Here is a 21028-nt window from a genome sequence, read left to right as displayed (position 1 = left end):
TCTGAGCATCGGGTCTAGGGACAGGGTCCCTGAGCAGGAGTGAGCAGAGGGGGTTCAGCTAGGAGCACAGGCTGGCAGGGAGGGGCCCGGACGGGCCAGAGGGGCGCCTGTGGCCAGCTGGGGCGGGCCGGGGCGGGGCGGAGGCGACCGGAGGTGGCGAGCTCCATCTCAGTCGGCTGGTGAGCCCGGAGAGCGGGAGGCGCGCCTTTGCGCAGCCCGGGACACAGCCCCGCCGCGGGGCACGGGCCGGGCGCGGGGGCGGGCGGCATCCAGGCCGCGCCACCCGCGCTGGTCCCGCCGCGCCCGGCTCCGGTGCCCGCCGAGCTCGCAGCCAGCGTGCCAGCTCGCGGGGGCTGGCGCTGGGACGAGCACCGCGCGGGAGACTGTCGCGGGCTTTGGGCGTGGGTGAAGCGCCCCTTCCCCGGTGAGTGGCGGCCGAGGGCTGGCGGCGAGTGGGGGGCGCCAACTTCGTAGGCAACTTAAGGGGCTCCAGCGTCGCGCGGGCAAGGACGGTGGAGACAGACGCGGGACACCCGAGACAGTCCGGTCAGCTCGGGCGTTAGAGGTCTCGGGGGTACCGAGACCCTCGAGAGTCGGACTGGTGTTGTGGACCTGGGCTCAGAAAAGGCGAAGAGAGACAGGCTGGGGAGACAGACTGGCCGCGGGCGCGAGGGAAGGACGCGGGCGGAGAGCCCAAGGCGTTTGTCCCTAGGGTCGCGGAGCCTTCTTCCCTTCGCCTGGAGCGGTGGCCGGGCCAGGCTGGGCACGCAGGAGTCTGGATTGCCTGGTCCAACTGTTGCAGGTAGAAGCCGCTGGGGCAAGGAATCGGGCAGGGGCCAAGAGCCAGAGCCGAGGCTGGGTTTGACCAGAGCGCGGGGAGTTGGAAAGGAGACAGAGCTCCGAGAGCAAAAAACCAGCTATAGCAGTTGGTGAGCTGGTCCCTGCTGGGTACCTGCTGCTTCCACCGACCCCCTCCCTCATTGGGGTGAGTCTCCCCAGGCCCTCCGCTTCCCACTCTCTTTCTTCCCCTTCCCCGGTAGCTCCGAACACCCCATCCCTTGACCTCTGACAATCAGTGGGTTTCTGTGGTGACAGGATTTCCCCAGACGCTGCCCCCAACGTCTTGGTTCCCCTCAGCTCTGCGTGCTCCAAAAGAAGGGTGGTAGGAAAAGGCCACGGGAGAGCCTGCGCTCCGGTGCCCTGGGCCCTGGAAGCACCGGTTGGCAGCTGTGGTCTCTTGGGGCTTCAACCAGGACCCCCGACGGCTGAGAGGAGAAGCCCAAGCCTTTGGCTGCGGAAGGCTTTTTGTGCTTGGCCTAGGTGAGCAGGGGGAGCTCCAACTATCAAAAATGAAGGCACCTAGCAGGCTGCAAATCTCCCAAGGGCTGGTTTGGCGACTCTTCAAAGGTCCTGCTGGGCGACAGGCAGAAATTCCCGCTGAGTCGGACAGTGACCCCATTTGCTCACTCTGTTTCCCAGCCCTCCCTTCCCAATGAGACATCTGGTACAGCACCCTCAGTCTTAAGATGGTGGCCCAGTCCTAGCCCCATAAGCAAACCCCGACCCCGGCAACAAGAAAATCTGGAGAAGACGCCATGCTTTCTGAGCAGGTCTAGTGTCTGCCTCTGAGCTAGTTTCTAAACTTGTTAAGAATAAGAACATATAAGGGACAGGTTGGCAAGAAAGTGGCCGCCTGGGGGTTCATTCTGGAAGACCACCTGGGTTGGGTCCTGTCCCACAGGCCCGCCTTCCAGGCTAACTCCGCTATCCCCTGCCCAAGGGCTTGAGATCCAGACCTAACTTGGGGCAGTGGGGTGAAGGACTAGAGCTGGGACTGGGGTTATGGGGAGAGTTCAGGGGGAAGTGGCCAGGTTGGGGGCACAGAATGCGTGGTGCTCAATTTGGCCGCCAGGAGGCGTGGCGCGGGTCCCCGTGCCCGGAGTCACCGCCACTGCCGCCGCATCGCAAGTGTCCTTGAGCGGCGAGTGATGGTGGCTCTTCGGTGCTCGCGCCCCCTCCTCCCGCAGGGGCATCCAGATGCCACGTTCCCTATGCATTATTTATCGCCGGCCTAAAAATACCCCGAACTTCACAGCCCCAGAGTAAGATTCCTACAAGGGGAGGGGGCGGGGCGCCCCGGGGGGCTGAGAGGGATCAGCGGGAAGGGGGCAGGTAGTATTGGAAAAGGCAGAACTCCGTGTCCAATGTGGACGACAGAGGGTCTATGCCTTTCTAGGCGTCCGGGGTGTTAGCCGGGCAGAGAAGGAAAGAGACAAGGATTAGAGGAGGGTCATCACGGTGAGGGTCCCTCACTGGCAAGAATCATCAGCCTAGCTTGGTGGTACTAGCTTTGGTATGGGGCTTCTGGGCCTTGGAAGTGGGGGCGCCATTAATGTCCCAGGTTAGTGAGTGTGTATGTGTATTCACGGCCTTGTCAAGGAGCCTGCGTGTGACTGGGGTTGGTGAAAGCAGAAGAAAAGGTCACTCAACATGTGGGGTTGATAGAACCTTTCTCTTTTTTCTCTTTTTTCTTTTTTCTTTTTTCGGAGCTGGGGACCAAACCCAGGGCCTTGCGCTTGCTAGGCAAGTGCTCTACCACTGAGCTAAATCCCCAACCCTGATAGAACCTTTCAAGGGCTGCAGAATGTCCTAAACGACTAGTCACTGCCAACCTCTCCCCTGTACGAGGGGCCAGGTGTTCAGCAAACACTCCTTTAAAGTCCCGTTGGGAGAGAGTGTCATCAGAGATACACAAAAGCTCAATAGTGGTGGGGGCCTGAGGAGGATCAGCTCCAAGCTCCACATCCTGCAGGAAAGAGCAGTGGGAACCAAACTCTTTTTTTTTTCCTGGGGGTCCAGTGCCGATGAATCAAAATTAGGTGCGGAAACCTATAGAAGAGGGACTCAGGTTGTACTCTGACAGACAATAGACTTTTATTAGGAAGAGTTTTCTCTTCCAGGAAGAACGGGCAGGAACAAAGGCACGATAAGGACAGCTTACCATTCGAATAGCAGGGGTGAGTATCCAAGGAGAAGACAGGAGTTGGGTTAACTAGTTGAACATTGGTATTCCATTGGTGGGTACCAGAGAGCTCTCCCACTTGACCCTTGTCACAGGGACCAGGCAAAAGTTGTAGCAGTTAGAAGGCAGGAAGCAGATGGGAAGGAGAGGTTGGGGGCCAGGGACATGGGATGGGAAGTATGCCATCTTGTCACACGGCTTTGTAAGCTTGGGGACCTGCTGGCTTTCAACCTGCCTCAACTTTCCCCTCTCTGTAGCCTTAATCCAGGAGGGTATTTTCACAGTGGAGGGAAGCTGGTGAAAAAACAGCCTCCCTTTTGAGTTGGGAGAGCACGGTGAGCCCTTCTCCCAGACTCTCATTGTCTGGAAGAAAGAAAACAGGACACTCACATGTGGTTTTAAAATTCCAGGTACCAGGGGTTGGGGATTTAGCTCAGTGGTAGAGCGCTTGCCTAGCAAGCGCAAGGCCCTGGGTTTGGTCCCCAGCTCCGGAAAAAAAAGAAAAGAAAAAAAGAGTTTAAAATTCCAGGTACCGACATTCATAAAAGAGAAAAGACCCAGGTGTGATGTGCCCATGTCTTTAATCTCAGCACTTGGGATGCAGAGGCAGCCAGATCTCTGTGCGTTCTGGCCTGCGTAGTGAGTTGCAGGCCAGCTACCTGCCTCAAAATAAATAAATTAATTAATTAAATGGAAAAAGAAATGGATAAAATTCAAATCAAATCATGTTTATTTGTTTATTGATTTTGGTTTTGGTTTTGTTTTCATTTTGTGACAGGGTTTCTCTGTGTGGCCTTGCCTGCCCAGAATTCTCACTTCATAGACGAGGCTTGTCTCAAACTCAGAGACCCTCCTGCCTCTGCCTCCTGAGTGCTGGGAATTAAAGGCATACACACCGTGCCTGGCTTAATAGCAGAGTTTAATTCAACACATCCCCCAAATACTATTTTACTATGTAGTGAATATGAAAATATTAGTGAGTAGAGTTGGGAAGCTGGCTCAGTGGAGAAAGAGTTTTCCAAATAAACATGAGGACCAGTGTTTAGATCCCCAGAGCTCACATAAATGCTGGATGGGCATTGTAGCTTGCCTGAATTCCATTGCTCTGGGTTCAAAGGAAAGACAGCCTTATTGAATAAGGTGGGGTGTAAGGCAGGCTGACTTCTGATGCCTCAGACCTCTACATGTACACAGGCACACACACACACACACACACACACACACACACACACACACACACACACGCACAGCACACAGCCCACACATACACATACTCGTGCGCACATGTGATCACACACATGTACACACACATTCGTACATAAGCACGCAAACACACATGAATATTATTGAGGTAGCTTACACACTTTTACATACTTTTCACACCATCTCCGATATCCAGCATGCCTGTGTGTTGACCGCATACCTCACTTTAGTGACAAGCCTACTGGATGCACACACACAGGCCTTCAAGGGAGCAGTGAGAAAGACAGTGCCCATCGATGCCATGCTTGGAAATTGTACAGTCCTCACCGCATGACTTAAGATCTCATCTTGGACCCAATTATGCCTCCGAGCTGCCATTCACAGATCTCACAGGTTTTAGTAAATCTACGGCATTCTTTCCCCGGCCACCAATCCCTCCTTAGCCTGAACTTCTACCACCTTCGAGCTCAAAGCCCTGACGAGTTAAATTTCATCTCACCTGTCAGTGATAACGATAACACTGCCTGCTCTTATCAGCTCCTTGTACCTGTGTGAACAAGTGCTAGATCCTTAGCTAGGCAAAGGCATGCTGGGAGGGGGTTTAGGGATGTCAGGGTCTGAAGGAAACAGAAGTAAGATTAGAGAGAGGAGGTAGGAGGAGCTTATGACAGTCTGCTGGTTCTGCAGCTCCTCCTCGGAGTCCCTGGGATTAGGGACCATGTCTCCCTCGTGTTACATCTTACCATCCAGCAACTCACTCCATAGGAAGGGGGTCTGTCACATGTGTACCGCGTCACAATTCGTAACTGGAAAGTTCCCTTTTGGGGTCCCCTTCAGAGCTGTCTTTTCATCCAAGAGAAGAGGTTTCATTCGTGCACACCCCCTATGGACCCCTTAGAGAGAACTGGAGACTCTGGAGGGAATCCTCTGAGGAGTGTCCCACGAGAAATTAGACTTGGATCAAAAGGGAGAGATATTGCAGCAGTCTGCAGAGCAAAGAAAGGCTTGGAAGAAGCCAGGGCTGCTCTGAGGGTTTCCACACTCCAGCCCTGGAGAGCGCCAAGTGCCTCCTGGGTAGGACGATTGGGTTTAATCTGTACCTCTGTGGCAAAGGTGTGCAAATTTCCTGCCGGGGGCTGGAGTGCCAGGCCCACTCCAATCCTCCCTCAACTCTCCCTGTTTAGTTTTGTCGGGGGTGGGAAGACGATGGAGAGGGTGGTCATGAGCTGCACCGGCAGGTGCCCAGGAATCACGTATCTCTCGCCTGCTTGGCTCCTGGTCTTGATCCAGAATGAATCTGTGTAGCAGACACACTCCAGCCCTTGGGTTAGGTGTAAAAAAGATTCTACACTCCGCCATTGGGATGGAAAACAGTGGATACAAGCTCAGGGCTTCTGGTGTCCTGAACCCAAGCGAGTTGTCCTTGGCCACCACCCTGCTGGCTGAGGGGAAAGCGGCAAAGACATGCAAGCTCTGGAGGGAGGATCTGCCAGGCAGAGCCACACAGCTGAGAGCCAGGGGCTGTCCGTGGGGAGCAGGACAGGAGTCATTCTGAGGAGGGGAAAGATGCAAGATTCGTTTGGTGGTGGAGCGGGAGTGCTAAGGGGCTACCTTTCTTCATCTGGAGAAGGGACTGTCACCTACAGGGTAAAATTTGCTAATGGCAGCGAACAGCTGGATCTCTTGTTTTGGAAGTTCAGAAAGGTGCAAAGCGACTTCTCAGAAATCACACAGCTGAGGCTGGAGAGGAGGCTCAGGGGTTGCAGAGGACGATGGTTTCATTCCCAGTACCCATGTCCGGCGGCTCACAACTACCTGTAACTACAGCTCCCGGGGATCTGACTCCCTCCTCCCGGACTCCGCAGCTACCCACACATGCACAGACCCCTGCACGCGTGTGCGCACACACACACACATACACACACATACATGCACACACACATGCACACACACACACGCGCACACACGCACACACATCTTCACATTGATTTGGAAATAAATCTTTTTGCTTTAGAGATTGCACAGCTAGTAAGTGGTGCACATGATTCGAACTCAGCCCCATCTGCCTCAGCTATGAGCACTGCTCCTGAACAACACACTAACATTTCCGTGTCTTTGCTAGGGTGGGACCCAGATAACCAGATTTGGGGGCTGTGACCTTTCTAATCCTTCATAGATAAGGATGACAAGCCTTGTCCTGGCTTCCGCTCTCCCCAGTTCTTGCCTCCCAAGGTGCCCTGAGGATGCTCAGCTAACCTGTCTTCTTTTTCCTTGTCTGTCTGTCTCTGCCTCTCCTATATAGGGAGGTTCTCTCTTCTCTGTCCTCTGGCTGTGTGGTCTCTGGCCCTTCCCTTCTTCTGTTTGTCCATCTACCTCTCTCTATGCCTGCTCTGGTTTCTCTGCAGGACCCTCCAGTGGACATGGGTGGGGCCCTAGGGCCCGCCCTGCTGCTCACTTCACTCCTTGGTGCTTGGGCAAGGCTGGGCGCAGGGCAGGGAGAACAGGCCGTGACTGTGGCGGTGGTGTTTGGCAGCTCTGGGCCACTGCAGACCCAGGCCCGGACTCGTCTTACCTCCCAGAACTTCCTGGACCTGCCTCTGGAGATCCAGCCACTCACCGTAGGGGTCAACAATACCAATCCCAGCAGCATCCTCACCCAAATCTGCGGGCTTCTGGGTGCCGCCCGTGTCCACGGCATCGTCTTTGAGGACAACGTGGACACCGAGGCCGTGGCCCAGCTACTGGACTTCGTCTCCTCCCAGACCCACGTGCCCATCCTCAGCATCAGCGGAGGCTCTGCTGTGGTCCTCACCCCCAAGGTGCCTGTCTAAATTCTCATCTCTTCCTCCCTGAGCCCACAGCTAGACTGGAGCTAGGGTGCAGGACTGAGTTTGGATTAGGGAGCAGCTTAGGTCTTTGGGAGCTGGAACTGGCTGGGACTGAGGATGTGACCAAGGAAGGGAAAGATACCCTGGGGAGGATGTTCCCTGGTTACAGAGTATCAATTTGTGTCTGGATGAGGTGGGCAGATGGTCTTCCAGTAGTGCCGGCAAAGTTTTCTTCACTGCCCCCCCCTCCCGCTGTCAGTGGTCAGGTCTCAGACCCTTTGGACACTGAGAACTCACCTGCAGGGGATGGCACTACAGGGCTAGGTCTCTGCTCCAAGCTGGGGAAGACAGACACACTTGATCTCCTGGGGAGAAAGCTCCCCACATAGATTCATATGCAATTCCAACTGACGGGTGTTTTGAAGGAAAACAGATGCCCCCAGGGAAGGAGATCACCCGGCCTATTTGGACAGGGTGTTGTCCAGATACGATTTTTTAAAATTATTTTATTTATTTACATTCCAGTCATTGCACTTCTCTTGGTCCCTCCTCCCACAGTTCCTCATCCAATTCCTTCCCCCCTTGCCTCTGAGAGGGTGCTCCCCACTCACCAGGTCTCCCCCTTTCCTGGTGCCTCAAGTCTCTCAAAGACCACTGAGGCAGACCTGTTATATATGTTCCATATATATTCTCTGCTCATATATGTACGAACCTCGGATTGACCCGTGTATGCTCCTCCTCGTTGGTGGCTCAGTCTCTGGGAGCTCCCTGGAGATCTGGGTTAGTTGAGACTGCTGGTCTTCCCATGGGGTGGCTCTCCAAATAATGATTTTTTTTTTTAAAACAAATGATGTCTGCTCTGAGACCCGAGGCTAAGGGGGAATTGGGAATGGTATAGGGATCTGCTGGGAGCTTTTGATGACAGAGAGAAGCCTGGAGAAGGAGGTGGGTCTCACCACTTAGGAAGCATTTAGCTTTATTCTAAGTAAGGGCAGTCATGGGAGGAGGTGAGGGAGACGATTGGTTTGATTCGCTTCTATTTCATTGCCACTCCATCACAGAGAAAATTTCGAATATACAGAAAAAGTATAAAAGTTCACCACCTATCTTCCGTCCACCTTGGCTCATCCCCCCCCAACCCCCACCCCCACTCTCACCCCTGCCCATTTCTGCCTCTGCTGTGGTAAACTGAAGCAAATGTCCAGACGGTTTATTATCCCACCCATAAATATTTCAGTGTGTACCTCCAGCAGACCAGAAAGCTTAAAAAAATAAAACCACCATACATTATCACGTCTAAAATAAATAACGAAAATTCCTCATCCTCCTCAAACATCCAGCCAGGGCCCACATCTCCCCACCACCTCATAAATGTCATACATGTTTACTTTTAAGTCTGGTTTTGCTTCGAACGGGAGCCAAATGAGGTTCATGCATGGTGGCCCGTGGCTGTGGCTTTAAAGTCTCCATCGTCAATCTGCCGCCTGGGCTACAGTCTGGAACTTACTCGTTTCTGCTTTCCAAGTGCCACGATTACAACAGGCCTGTGCCACCATGTGCCCCCGCCCCCTGCTTCTCCGGTTCTCTTTTAATTGAAATACGTCTCCTGAAGAAATGGGGTTTGGAGCCTACAGTTTCCCTTTTTAAAAATAAGATTGGGATAACAGCGAGGAGGCATCTTGGGAGCATCTATAGTGGCCCCAAAGAGACCTTAGGAAGAGGGATCTGCTCACCGAAGCTGTCAGTGCCAGGACTTTGGGGTGGTAGAGTCGGTGTGAAGGAGCAACTTTCTCACTCCAGAGGCTCTGGGCGGGTGCTTTCTTGTTATTTCAGGGCCGGGCTGGGGCTCCACATCCAGGACTTTGTTTCTCCATGGTGCTTGCGGAGAGCCTTGAACCTCTGGCTGTAATTCCAAGACTCAGCTTCAGTTGGTCTGGGCCGCGTTTCTCAAATTCGCGGGTTCATAGGCAGATTTCAGGAGTTACCCCGAAATTCTAATGGATGCCATAGAGGTTGGGGTGCGGCCAGGGCAGGGAATCCCCGGGACACTGAAGCCCCTCCTACTCTTAAGGTTTCCGGAGAGAGCAGGGGAAGGTAGTGGGAGGCTCGTTCTGCCCCGCCCCCTACTGAGGCCTCACCCCGCCCCCAGGAGCCAGGCTCCGCCTTCCTACAGCTGGGCGTGTCCCTGGAGCAGCAGCTGCAGGTGCTGTTCAAGGTGCTGGAGGAATACGACTGGAGCGCGTTCGCGGTCATCACCAGCCTGCATCCGGGCCACGCGCTCTTCCTCGAAGGCGTGCGCGCCGTCGCGGACGCCAGCTACCTGAGCTGGCGGCTGCTGGACGTGCTCACGCTGGAGCTAGGTCCGGGTGGGCCGCGAGCGCGCACTCAGCGCCTGCTACGCCAGGTCGACGCGCCGGTGCTGGTGGCTTACTGCTCCCGTGAAGAGGCCGAGGTGCTCTTCGCTGAGGCTGCACAGGCTGGCCTGGTGGGACCCGGGCACGTGTGGTTGGTACCTAACCTGGCGCTGGGAAGCACCGACGCACCCCCTGCAGCTTTCCCGGTGGGCCTCATCAGTGTGGTCACCGAGAGTTGGCGCCTTAGTCTACGCCAGAAGGTTCGCGACGGAGTGGCCATTCTGGCCCTCGGTGCCCACAGCTACCGACGCCAGTACGGTACCCTGCCAGCCCCGGCTGGGGACTGCCGAAGCCACCCGGGACCCGTCAGCCCTGCTAGGGAGGCCTTCTACAGGTGAGCACCTCCCAGTCATGTGGGCCACTTCAGGGGACTTGAATGGCAGTGAGCTTGGGTTCCCTGGTCTCATTTCCATTCACTACCACTAGCATTATGTCTGGGGTCAAGTTCCTTCAGGTCTCTGTGTCTTAGAATCCTTTATCTGAAGAAACAGAGGGCTTTAGGGTATGGAAAGTCCAGTGAGGTCAACACAGGGAGACACAAATGCCCTATGATGGTGGTGCTATGGGGTGTCCTAGTCAGAGTCATATCCTGGGGTCTTGGGATACCCTGGCATCTCTCCACCTCCCCTCCCCAGGCATCTGCTGAATGTCACCTGGGAGGGCCGAGACTTCTCTTTCAGCCCTGGTGGGTACCTGGTTCGGCCCACCATGGTTGTGATCGCCCTCAACCGGCACCGCCTCTGGGAGATGGTGAGGAGTGGGTGAGCCCAGGGGCCCTCTGTCCTCTGTTTCTTAGTATTTCCCCCTCAGCTGAGCAGAGTCCCTCTGTCCATGACTCAGCTGAAATGTCCTTTACTGGGAAACCTCTGAGCCCCTCCTCCCCTGCTCCCAAAATACCCTGCTTTCTTTGCACTACTGAACTTAAGCGCTTCTGTCACCTAGTCCTGGCCCTGGAGGAGTGACCCACATCAGTGCCAGCCAGCTGGACATGTAAATAAGTAGTGCTTGAGTTCAGGTGTATGTGAAACAGTGTGGGGGTGGGGGCCAGTTACTCATGCCTGTAATCCTAGTACTCCGGGGCAGAGGCAGGAGGATTGCTTCAAATCCAAGTCCAGCTTGATCTATTTGATCTACATTGGGAGTGTCAGGCCCGCAGGGCACGTGGCAAGATCCTGTTTTGTGTCCTAATAAAACAACAGAACAAAACAAAAGAAACCACAACACAACCGCATACAGTAAGAGAGGAGAGAGAAAGACAAAAATCTCTTTGCTTTCTAATGAGGGAACTAGGGAAGGCATTACTAAAGACTGGATGTCCAATTGGACTTTCGAGGATTGAGTAGGCACCTGGTAGGAAGGGGTGCTAATCTGGTGCAGACAAAAGGCTGTTAAATGATGTAGTTAAAGAGGTATGAAAATATGGGGAAATGCTGGACCTGAATGTTGGTGGAGGACTGTCCTGACTGGCGGAGGAGGTCACGGGGTGGGGGGTGGGGGGTGGGGGGTGGGGGGTGAGCACTGTGAGACAGTCTGAGCTTTAGGAAGGTGTTTTGGACCAGAAGCAATGTGGTGACAGCCTTGGAGATCACAAAGCCAGGGCCTGAAGGAGGATGTGGGGAGCCTGCCCTTGTGTCCAGGTTCGATCCTTGGCCTGTATTTCTGTCCTCCAAATGCCTTTGCCCCAAGACTCCCTAATCTGTCTGCCCTGGGTATCTTTAGGGTTCTTGGCCTCATCAGATGGTCCCCAGAAGCCCTGTCTAGAGAGTAGCGGGTGGGTAGCAATACTTCAGGTTCTGGCTGAGGCTGGCTGTCCTCTGCAGGTGGGACGGTGGGACCATGGAGTCCTGTACATGAAGTATCCAGTATGGCCTCGCTACAGCACTTCTCTGCAGCCTGTGGTGGACAGCCGGCACCTGACAGTGGCCACACTGGAAGAAAGGCCCTTTGTCATTGTGGAGAGCCCTGACCCTGGCACAGGTGGCTGTGTTCCCAACACCGTGCCCTGCCGCAGACAGAGCAACCACACCTTCAGGTCTGGTGTGAGCTGGGTGCTGTCATGGGGGATGGAGGGGATGGGGGGACGGTCAGCTGCTGCGCATGTGTCTCCTGATCTGGTGGGGGATGGGGGTTCACATACGCCAGGCAGGGAGGACCAGGTGGGGTTGAGGACTGTGAAGGGCTCTGACTCCTGGTGGTGGCTACAGCAGCGGGGATCTAACCCCCTACACCAAGCTCTGTTGTAAGGGCTTCTGCATCGACATCCTCAAAAAGCTGGCCAAGGTGGTCAAGTTCTCCTACGACTTGTACCTGGTGACCAACGGCAAACACGGCAAGAGGGTTCGTGGTGTGTGGAACGGCATGATCGGGGAGGTATGTCCAACCCGCGTTCAACCAGATTCAACCGGGGCCGCCCTGCTTGCTGCCGGATTCTGAACTTCCCTTAGCCATGAGGTCATGCAACTGGGCTGAGAGCTCTGCAGGGATGAGCTCCTGGGAACTGTGCTCCGAGAACCCAGGGAGGGAGTAGCCAGTTCCACTGAGTGTAGTCCCTGGATGGGGATTAGGGAGAATACAGAAGTCTGTGGGGGACCTCTTTGATGCCCTTCTGCCCTCTAGGTATACTACAAGCGGGCAGACATGGCCATCGGCTCCCTCACCATCAATGAGGAGCGCTCTGAGATTATAGATTTCTCTGTGCCTTTTGTGGAGACCGGCATCAGTGTTATGGTATCAAGGAGCAACGGCACCGTCTCCCCCTCAGCTTTTCTGGGTGAGGTTTGGGTGGCCAGAGAAGGCTCAGGGCACAAGGGTCCAGGGGTGCGTGGGGCGGGGCTTGCAGCGTGGGGCGGGGCTATGCAGGTAAAGGCGGAGTTTCAGGGTGGACCCTCAGAGCCAAGCATGTTAACCATGAGAGTCTTGGAGGGTGGTAGGAGGCGAGTAAAGGGGAACTGGGAGAAGTGATGTTAATGTTAGTGGGTACTAAGCGAGGTCAGGTGAGAAGAATCCAACAATCAGGCCAGTGGAGCCACTGGGAGGGATGTGCGGGCAGATGGCGGCGCAGGGGGTTGGACCATGGACCAGGGATGAATCAGGCAGGGATCTCGAGGGAAGTGCTAATGGTTTTCTTACTCCATTAGGAACCCTGCATTTTGGGGTTCGGCCCCATGCGTCAGGCCCCCAAGCCAGGTTCAGGGTAGGAGTGTACAACTATGTTCCTTCCCTTTCCAGAGAGACCTATGGGAGGTCAGGTGGGGCTTGCAGTATGAAGTGGCTCAGAGAGTTAGCGGTGGGGACAGGTTCTGGGAAGCTGGAAATGGGATGAGAGCTAGCTAAGCTGGTGAGACCCCAATTCTGCCTCCTGGGTGGCTTTAAGAATGACACAGAGCTAAGAGTGGTGTCACACACCTTTAATCCCAGCATTTGGGAGGCAGAGGCAGGAAGATCTCTGAGTCCAAGACCAGCTGGGTTTACACAGTGATAGAGAATTCCACGGCCCCCTCCCCCACACAGAGGCGCAGAACCTCTCTGAGTGGATTCTCCAGCCACAGGACAGAGAGCCTCCCCCACCCCCACTTCCTAGGATGGCCTTTCCAGTAAAGGAGCAAGGGCTCCAGACAGCAACTGTTTTTTAATCCATCTGGAGCCAGGTCTCGAGCTTTATCTCCCATGTTAGCAGAACCTGCAGTAAGACCTGACCTCAGAGCCTCACTCTCCAGGAAGGGATCAGACTCCTCCCTGGTAACAGGCCCTGCTGGGATGTAGGAGCTATGGGGAGTTACAGTGGAGTGATGTGTGTTCTCACGCAGAAGACAGGGGGAAGCCTTGAACCCTGTACACTGTCCTTCCTAGGCTCTTTGGGGGGTTCTGCTGCTCTGAGGGTCAGGGACCTCTGGCCCCACCTACAGGGCTGCCAGGCCCCTGCTCTGCACGCATCTCCAGTTGTTGAGTCTCCGTACTGTTGGAACGGGGTGGAGCCCAGGTCTCTAAGCCACTTGCCTTGGTCCCCAGAACCCTACAGCCCTGCCGTGTGGGTGATGATGTTCGTGATGTGTCTCACGGTGGTTGCCATCACTGTCTTCATGTTCGAGTACTTCAGCCCTGTCAGCTACAACCAGAACCTCACCAAGGGCAAGAGTAAGTTATCCTGTGGGCCTGGGCAGAGGGACCGGGTGGGCTGGCCGGTGACGAAGTTCCTACCAGGCTCTGAGCCCTTTCATACTGGGCCAGGAAAGCTCCAACACCCGCCCTCTCACCGCCCCCCCCAGAACCTGGTGGACCATCTTTCACCATTGGCAAGTCCGTGTGGTTGCTGTGGGCACTGGTCTTCAACAACTCTGTTCCCATCGAGAACCCCCGGGGTACCACCAGCAAGATCATGGTCCTGGTGTGGGCCTTCTTCGCTGTCATCTTCCTCGCTAGCTATACGGCCAATCTGGCGGCCTTCATGATCCAGGAGCAATACATCGACACTGTGTCGGGCCTTAGTGACAAGAAGGTTCCTGGGCCACAGCCAGGTGGAGGGTGGGGGCACACCAAGGGTGGGGACAGACCTTGGAAGGGCAGACACAGGACAAGCAGAGTCTGGGGAATTTGAATCAAGACTGGAATGGGAAAACTTTGGGGGTCTAGGGAGAAGGATCCATGATGACTGGCTCAGGTCCAGAGACTGAGGGGCCTCGGCTAAGTCTGCCTCTGGCCTCTGAGTTTCCATTTGTAAAAGACAGGAGAGGCCTGGGCTGTGTCTAAGGCTGTGCAGATCAGACTTGGGGCTGGCTGGGGCTCTGGTACTCGGGGGAGCTGGACGAAGAGGGTAGGAGTGGCTTGCTCTCTGCCTATAGTTTCAGCGGCCTCAAGACCAATACCCACCCTTCCGTTTTGGCACGGTACCTAACGGCAGCACAGAGAGGAACATCCGTAGCAACTACCGTGACATGCACACCCACATGGTCAAGTTCAACCAGCACTCGGTGGAGGACGCTCTCACAAGCCTGAAGATGGGGTGTGTCCCCAGCCCTGCACCCTCCTCCACCTCTGACTCCATGTCTCTCTGGGAGGCACCCTTAGGCATCCCTTCCTTAGAGACCCGGGGTGGGGACAGCAGAGCTGGCATGTCTTGCAGGACTCCTGGGGAGGGATGAGGAAGTCTTGAGGCGGAGTAGATTTGGAAGGAATAGTGGATATTTACCACGTGACCCGGAAGTTTGAGGTAGTGACTAAAAACTTTGCAGACTTTTAAGAGCAAAAGGGGATGAGCAGAGGGACTGCATATTCTAGGGCAGAGAGTCTCCTATCCTTTCTGAGGAATGAGGAAGGGGTCCTTGCAAGGGCACCTCCCCAATGGTGGCTGCAGGCTCCAGGACTGGGAGCCTCGTCTATATGGGTCCTCGGCCCTGAGGGCTCCGCATGTCTCTAGGAAGCTGGACGCCTTCATCTATGATGCTGCTGTGCTCAACTACATGGCGGGCAAGGACGAAGGCTGCAAGCTGGTCACCATTGGGTCTGGCAAAGTCTTTGCCACCACTGGCTATGGCATTGCCATGCAGAAAGACTCCCACTGGAAGCGGGCCATAGACCTGGCACTCCTGCAACTTCTGGGGGATGGTGAGTACCATCAGTTCTAGGGTCCAGGGTAGACCACAGCTCTGTGGCTATTGGCATCCCTACTGTCATTTCGGTGTGCGAAGAGCCTCTGCAGGGAACGGTCTCTGGGAGTGAGGTTGGGGCAGTTGAGGTGCTGGTATGAGAAAAAACTCAAGACCTAAGGAAGGGATGACCTGCAAGAGGGAGCAAGGACCAGAGCTGGAAGCAAGGAAGGCAAGAAAAGACTCAAGTTGCCTGGTGGGGGTTCTGACTGGCTGAGCATCCCCCAAGAACCTTCTCATGCTCTTTCCTAGATAAGCTCTTGTCTTCTGTCATCTTGAGACTACCCGGTTTAGGGCCAAACATCTGTCTACTCCCAAGCTGGAGGCAGGCTAGCCTTGGCAGCAGGGCTCACTGGTTGGAATGGCCGGCCAGCCTAGCCTGCGCTAAACCCAGGGAAAGCTCTCAGTTTTCAGAAGCGACAAATTGTTGTCTGAGCTCAGTGGACACCTGTAATTCTACTGCTCATGGGACAGGGACACAGAGATCATGAGTTTGAGGCCAGTCTGAACTACAAATCAAGAGCCTGTCTCAAATACAACAAAACACTCCCTGTGCCTTGGGGCTGCAGAGATTGCTCAGTGCTGAGAGCATGTCCTGCCCTTACGGAGAGCCTGAGTTTGGATCCCAGCACCCACACCAGGGAGTTCACAGTGACAGTAACTCCAGCTTTAGAGGGATTGGATACATCTGGCCTTTGTGAGTGCCGGTCCTCATAGGATACCCACACATAGGCAAACATATACATACACATAATTAAAAACAAATCCCAGCTCTGCCAACCTTAAACACAACAGACTGTCCATACCATAAGTTCAGTATAATAAGGAGAGCAAGCAAAGGTGCCTGGGGGCCCAGCTCGGGCAGGCTCGTCTGTAGTAAAGAGTAAATGACGCTGGTGTGAACAGGTGAGCGAACGCTACAATGTATCCAACTGACAAGCCTTGACTGTCAGGCAGCCGGTGGGCGGGGAAGGCAGGCAGGGTTCCAACACTTGGGAGGTGAAGGCAGGAAGATCAGTAGCTCAAGCTTAGCCTTGCCTACTGGCAACGTAGCCTGAGTTACATTAAACCCTGCCTCAAAAGAAAGAAAACCAGCAACAGGCTGGAGAGATGGCTCAGCAGTTAAGAGCACTGGCTGCTCTTCCAGAGGTCTTGAGTTCAATTCCCAGCGACCACATGGTGGCTCACAACCATCTGTAATGGGATCTGACACCCTCTCTGGTGTGTGTGAGGACAGCTACAGTGTATTCATATACAATAAATAATTAGTATTAAAGAAAAAAAACAAACAAAATAACAACAAAACCAAGACTTTACTGGGCATGTAAAGGGGGTAAGGCTTTAGTCTTGCAGCTAGCTTCTCTCTGCTTTTTCTTCTTGCTTACTGATTGTCCCTGTCCTGCCTCTGCTGGACTTCTCCCTGCTAGGAAACAAGGATGCATCACTGTCCTCTATCCAGGCTTTGGGCAAGTGTTGGTAGGGTGGGTTAAAGGAGGCATTCCTGAGTCTTGTGTGTACTCTGCCAGGAGAGACGCAGAAGCTGGAGACAGTGTGGCTCTCAGGGATCTGCCAGAACGAGAAGAATGAGGTGATGAGCAGCAAGCTGGACATTGACAACATGGCGGGGGTCTTCTACATGCTGTTGGTGGCCATGGGACTGGCCCTTCTGGTCTTTGCCTGGGAGCACCTGGTCTACTGGAAACTTCGACACTCGGTGCCCAACTCATCCCAGCTGGACTTCCTGCTGGCTTTCAGCAGGGTAGGTGCCTGCCTTTCCCGATATAGGTCTCAGTGTTGGGCCTGTTAGGCCCGGCAACCCAGCTGGCTGTTTTACATCGTTTAGATGTAAAACAGATCTTGGGAAAAGGCGTGTTCTGCCAACATGGTGGAGCTTTGAATCCTCCCTGCCATTTGCCAGAAAGTGTTAGAACAAGTGAAGCAGATACCTCAGTCATCTGCCCAACAGCACACACACACACACACACACACACACACACACACACACACACACACACACACACAGGGAGCCTGACACACAGGGAGCACACAGTTGGGACTTTAAAAAGCTGTTGCTTAGAACAAGGCCTGGAACAGTGGTGGCTGGTCCCTGAGAAGATGGCTCAGCTCACGGCCTGTCTTCCCTTTATTAACTAGGGCATCTACAGCTGCTTCAACGGGGTACAGAGCCTTCCGAGTCCCGCACGGCCGCCCAGCCCGGATCTCACGGCAGACTCAGCCCAGGCCAATGTGCTGAAGATGCTGCAGGCGGCCCGAGACATGGTGAACACCGCGGACGTGAGCAGCTCTTTGGACCGCGCCACTCGCACCATCGAGAACTGGGGCAACAACCGCCGCGTGCCTGCTCCCACCGCCTCTGGCCCGCGGTCCTCCACCCCGGGTCCTCCGGGACAACCGAGCCCCAGCGGCTGGGGGCCTCCTGGTGGGGGCCGCACCCCGCTAGCGCGCAGGGCCCCGCAGCCTCCGGCTCGCCCCGCGACGTGCGGGCCACCTTTGCCCGATGTGTCCCGACCATCCTGCAGGCACGCTTCGGACGCGCGGTGGCCGGTGCGAGTTGGGCATCAGGGACCGCACGTCTCGGCTTCCGAGCGGCGCGCGCTCCCGGAGCGCTCTCTGTTGCCCGCGCACTGCCACTACAGTTCCTTCCCTCGAGCGGAGAGATCCGGGCGCCCCTACCTCCCGTTATTCCCGGAGCCCCCGGAGCCCGACGACCTGCCTCTGCTCGGGCCGGAACAGCTGGCTCGGCGGGAAGCAATGCTGCGCGCGGCCTGGGCCCGGGGCCCGCGCCCTCGCCACGCTTCCTTGCCCAGCTCGGTGGCAGAAGCTTTCACTCGATCCAACCCTCTGCCTGCCAGGTGTACCGGTCACGCCTGTGCCTGCCCGTGCCCCCAAAGCCGGCCATCCTGCAGGCACTTGGCTCAGGCACAGTCGCTGAGGCTGCCGTCCTACCCGGAGGCCTGTGTGGAGGGCGTACCAGCAGGGGTGGCCACCTGGCAGCCCAGACAGCACGTCTGCCTGCACGCCCATACCCGCCTGCCGTTCTGTTGGGGAACTGTCTGCCGTCACCCTCCACCCTGTACCAGCCACAGCCCCTGGCTCATTGGAACCTGGGAGCCTCCAGCACACAGAGTCAGGACCCTGGGGCTAGGCACAGGCTACAGGGACAGTGGGGTGCTGGAAGAGGTCAGCAGGGAAGCCTGTGGGACACAAGGTTTTCCAAGGTCCTGCACCTGGAGGCGGGTCTCCAGCCTGGAATCAGAAGTGTGAGGTTACTGGCAGCTTTGGTTCCTGCTGGACTGGCTTCTGTGGCCGGCCTTGGCCAGGTTTGGGGGACAGGCCAGCTTGGGCTCCTCTGGCTTCTATTTTGAAATCCTGGCCATGGGACCCCAGTGAAAAGGATATCTTCCAGGCCCAGCTTTTGACCTTAGTGTGGGCTGGGATCTTGTTCATCACATGACCTCTTGCGGTGGTCACAGGGAGTAAAAATGTGTCCCTGTCCTGTTGTCAGCTAGTTCCTAGTTGTGGTTGCTGTGGCCTTGGGTTGGGGACACAGAAATTGGAAATCGAGGTTGGGGTGGGGCCATCCCACTTCTTTGCGCCAATAGGCTGGGGTTTCTTTTCATAGGGGCATTGGAACATTAAAGCAACGTTTTACAGCGCAGTTGGCCCCAGCTGCCTCATTCTACATCCTGGAGAGTGCACAGTCCAGCCTCGGGTGTGTCCTGGCCTGGGGCATCTGAGTATAGCATGTGGACAACTCTGTCTGGGGAAGTCTTAGGTCCAAGGGTATCCAAAAGGGAGGTGGGAATAGGCCAGGCTGGGGGAGGGGCTCTGAGCAGTAGAAACTATTTGGTATTCAGGGCCAGTTCCAGGTATTCTGTGACAAATGTGCTCAGTATGGGGGCTTCAGGAGTGAAGGATTGAATTCAACACTCAGTCTTCTTTTTTTTTTTTTTAAAGATTTTATTTATTCATTTTATATATGATGAGTACACTGTTACTGTCTTCAAACACACCAGAAGAGGGCATCAGATCTCATTACAGATGGTTGTGAGCCACCATGTGGTTGCTGGGATTTGAACTCAGGACCTCTGGAAGAGCAGTCAGTGCTCTTAACCACTGAGCCATCTCTCCAGCCCTTTTTTTTTTTTTTTTACATTTATTTATTTATTATGTGTACATCATACAGCTTTCTGCCTGCATGTATGCTTGCAGGCCAGAAGAGGGCACCAGACCTGATTACAGATGGTTGTGAGCCACCATGTGGTTGCTGGGAATTGAACTCAGGACCTCTGGAAGAGCAGCCAGTGCTCTTAACCACTGAGCCATCTCTCCAGCCCCAACACTCAGTCTTCTTGAAAAGAGAGGATCTTGCTGGGGACAGTGGCAGTCTGACAGGCTAGGAGATGCCACTGGGAGTCCGACAATGTCAGTGATAGCCTGTCTGGGGCCTGGTCAGGGGAGTCTGGTCTGGGGCCTGGCCCATGGTCTCTAGAAGCTGGGCACGGGTACCATCCTGGGTCAGGCGTGGTTCAACCTCACTGTGCCCAAACCTCTCAGGCGTGACAATCTGCACACCCATCGTGCTCCGTCCTCCCTCTGGGGTTCTCAGGGGACTACCATTCACTGTCACGTATATCACTGATTCTGGGGACCTCTGTAAAGGTGACCTTTTCATTCTTTCAAGTTTTCTCATCAGCAACGAAATCTGTTCTCCAACAATGACTGTGAAGCAAGCAAGTGCTGGTCACCATTCCAACTGTGGTAAGCATTACATATGGATCCAGTCAGATTCATTCCTGTGCTGCTAAGGAAGGAAGGCTGGGGTCCTGCTGTCCTCTGTAGGTTAGGTGAGGGGGAGACTAGCAGACATTTTCTTTCATGCGACAGAGAGGGAGGCAGTCAGGGGAGGGGAGTGCTGGGCACAGTGACCCCTGAAGCCGAACCAGTGTTCTCTGCAGTAGCTTGTGTTACCTCTTTGGGCTCCAATAGCCACCCTGCTTGGGTGGGAGCCATGAGAACTGGACCCTTTCAGTTTTGTTTTAGGGAGAAAAAAAGGCAAGGCCAGATACATTTCCATTTATGGCCAGAGTGTGATCGCCCTAAGAATGGGGGCCTCCCTCTACTGTGGTTGTGTTCACTGCCCCTTGCTGCTCCCAAGATGGGAGGGAGTCAGGCAACAGGTGGAGATCCCGAGTCTGGGTGAGCACAGACGACAGTGCCCTCTCTGGAAGGGCACTGGACCCGGACATAGCGGCGACAGGGTTAACTGATGGGGCACCAGCTTCTGAACCTGAGTTCTTGTTTTTCCCACACCCCGTGTGCTGCTGGGGTGAGGCAGGGAGAAGGTTGCAGCAGGTGAAACCGGGAGGGGATGGGAGGCTTTAGACTGCTCCTCTCGCAGCCCAAGATCATTAATAACCAAGAACTAACTGTTAAGATAATTAAGAATCAAATGCGGAACTAAGCCTGCTGTTGGCTGGCTGAGCCTGCTGTTGGCTGGCTGGGCTCAGGTGGCAGCAGCCGGCTTCTTTTCTAGGAATGTATGAAGGGGCGAGAGGTGCAAGGACAGATGCCTTAGCCTGCGGCTCAGGGTGGAAGTGCCCCTGGCTCTCCTGTCCCTCTAAGAGGAGGTGGGGAGCCTGGAGGGGGAGAAGGGTGAGGTCATAGAAGGGAAAGCATCTAACACAGCCTTAACAACCCCCACCCCCAATGCTGTTTTTTCCCCCTTTGATGCGACATGCGAAAAGCAAGGCCCTGCCACTTGTCTCACAGTGGGACATGCTTACGGTCTGACCCAGTTCCCTCCCGTGGCTGCCCTAGTTGCTTCCCTCCATTTGTCTTTAGTCAAAGGCTTCATATGCACAACAGCATCTCCCAGAGAGCCAGTGCTCACAAAGG

At 55.1% G+C, this 21028-nt stretch overlaps 1 protein-coding gene across 22 annotated transcripts; it reads left to right on the top strand.

Moving 5' to 3' along the window:
- Nucleotides 1-170: 170 nt before the first annotated feature.
- Grin2c (glutamate ionotropic receptor NMDA type subunit 2C) lies at nt 171-18788 on the top strand. Of its 22 annotated transcripts, none has more exons than XR_015630226.1 (16): nt 171-424; nt 807-985; nt 1096-1320; nt 2961-3017; nt 6631-7044; nt 9203-9801; nt 10103-10217; nt 11288-11499; nt 11675-11837; nt 12084-12237; nt 13476-13601; nt 13733-13981; nt 14306-14466; nt 14881-15068; nt 16636-16868; nt 17264-18788. XR_015630226.1 is itself a non-coding variant. In XM_087569696.1 (16 exons), exons 5-16 carry the CDS (start codon nt 6607-6609, stop codon nt 18392-18394), a joined length of 3750 nt encoding a protein of 1249 aa, XP_087425822.1. In that variant the 5' UTR covers nt 171-424; nt 807-985; nt 1096-1320; nt 2961-3017; nt 6528-6606; the 3' UTR covers nt 18395-18788.
- The last annotated feature ends 2240 nt before the right edge of the window (nt 18789-21028 follow it).

This window comes from Rattus norvegicus, chromosome 10, assembly GCF_021556685.1.
Source record: "Rattus norvegicus strain SHRSP/BbbUtx chromosome 10, alternate assembly SHRSP_T2T, whole genome shotgun sequence".
NCBI lineage: Eukaryota > Metazoa > Chordata > Mammalia > Rodentia > Muridae > Rattus > Rattus norvegicus.
The sequence above is the reverse complement of the archived record's forward strand: the minus strand, read 5'-3'. Positions and strand labels throughout refer to the sequence as shown.

Coding starts and splice junctions, on each gene's coding strand:
- Grin2c (XM_087569692.1), top strand. CDS start 6,607: ATGCCTGCTCTGGTTTCTCTGCAGGACCCTCCAGTGGACATGGGTGGG. Junction 13,963..14,305: donor CGGGCCTTAGTGACAAGAAG/GTTCCTGGGCCA, acceptor CTCTGCCTATAG/TTTCAGCGGCCTCAAGACCA. Junction 14,467..14,880: donor CTCACAAGCCTGAAGATGGG/GTGTGTCCCCAG, acceptor GCATGTCTCTAG/GAAGCTGGACGCCTTCATCT.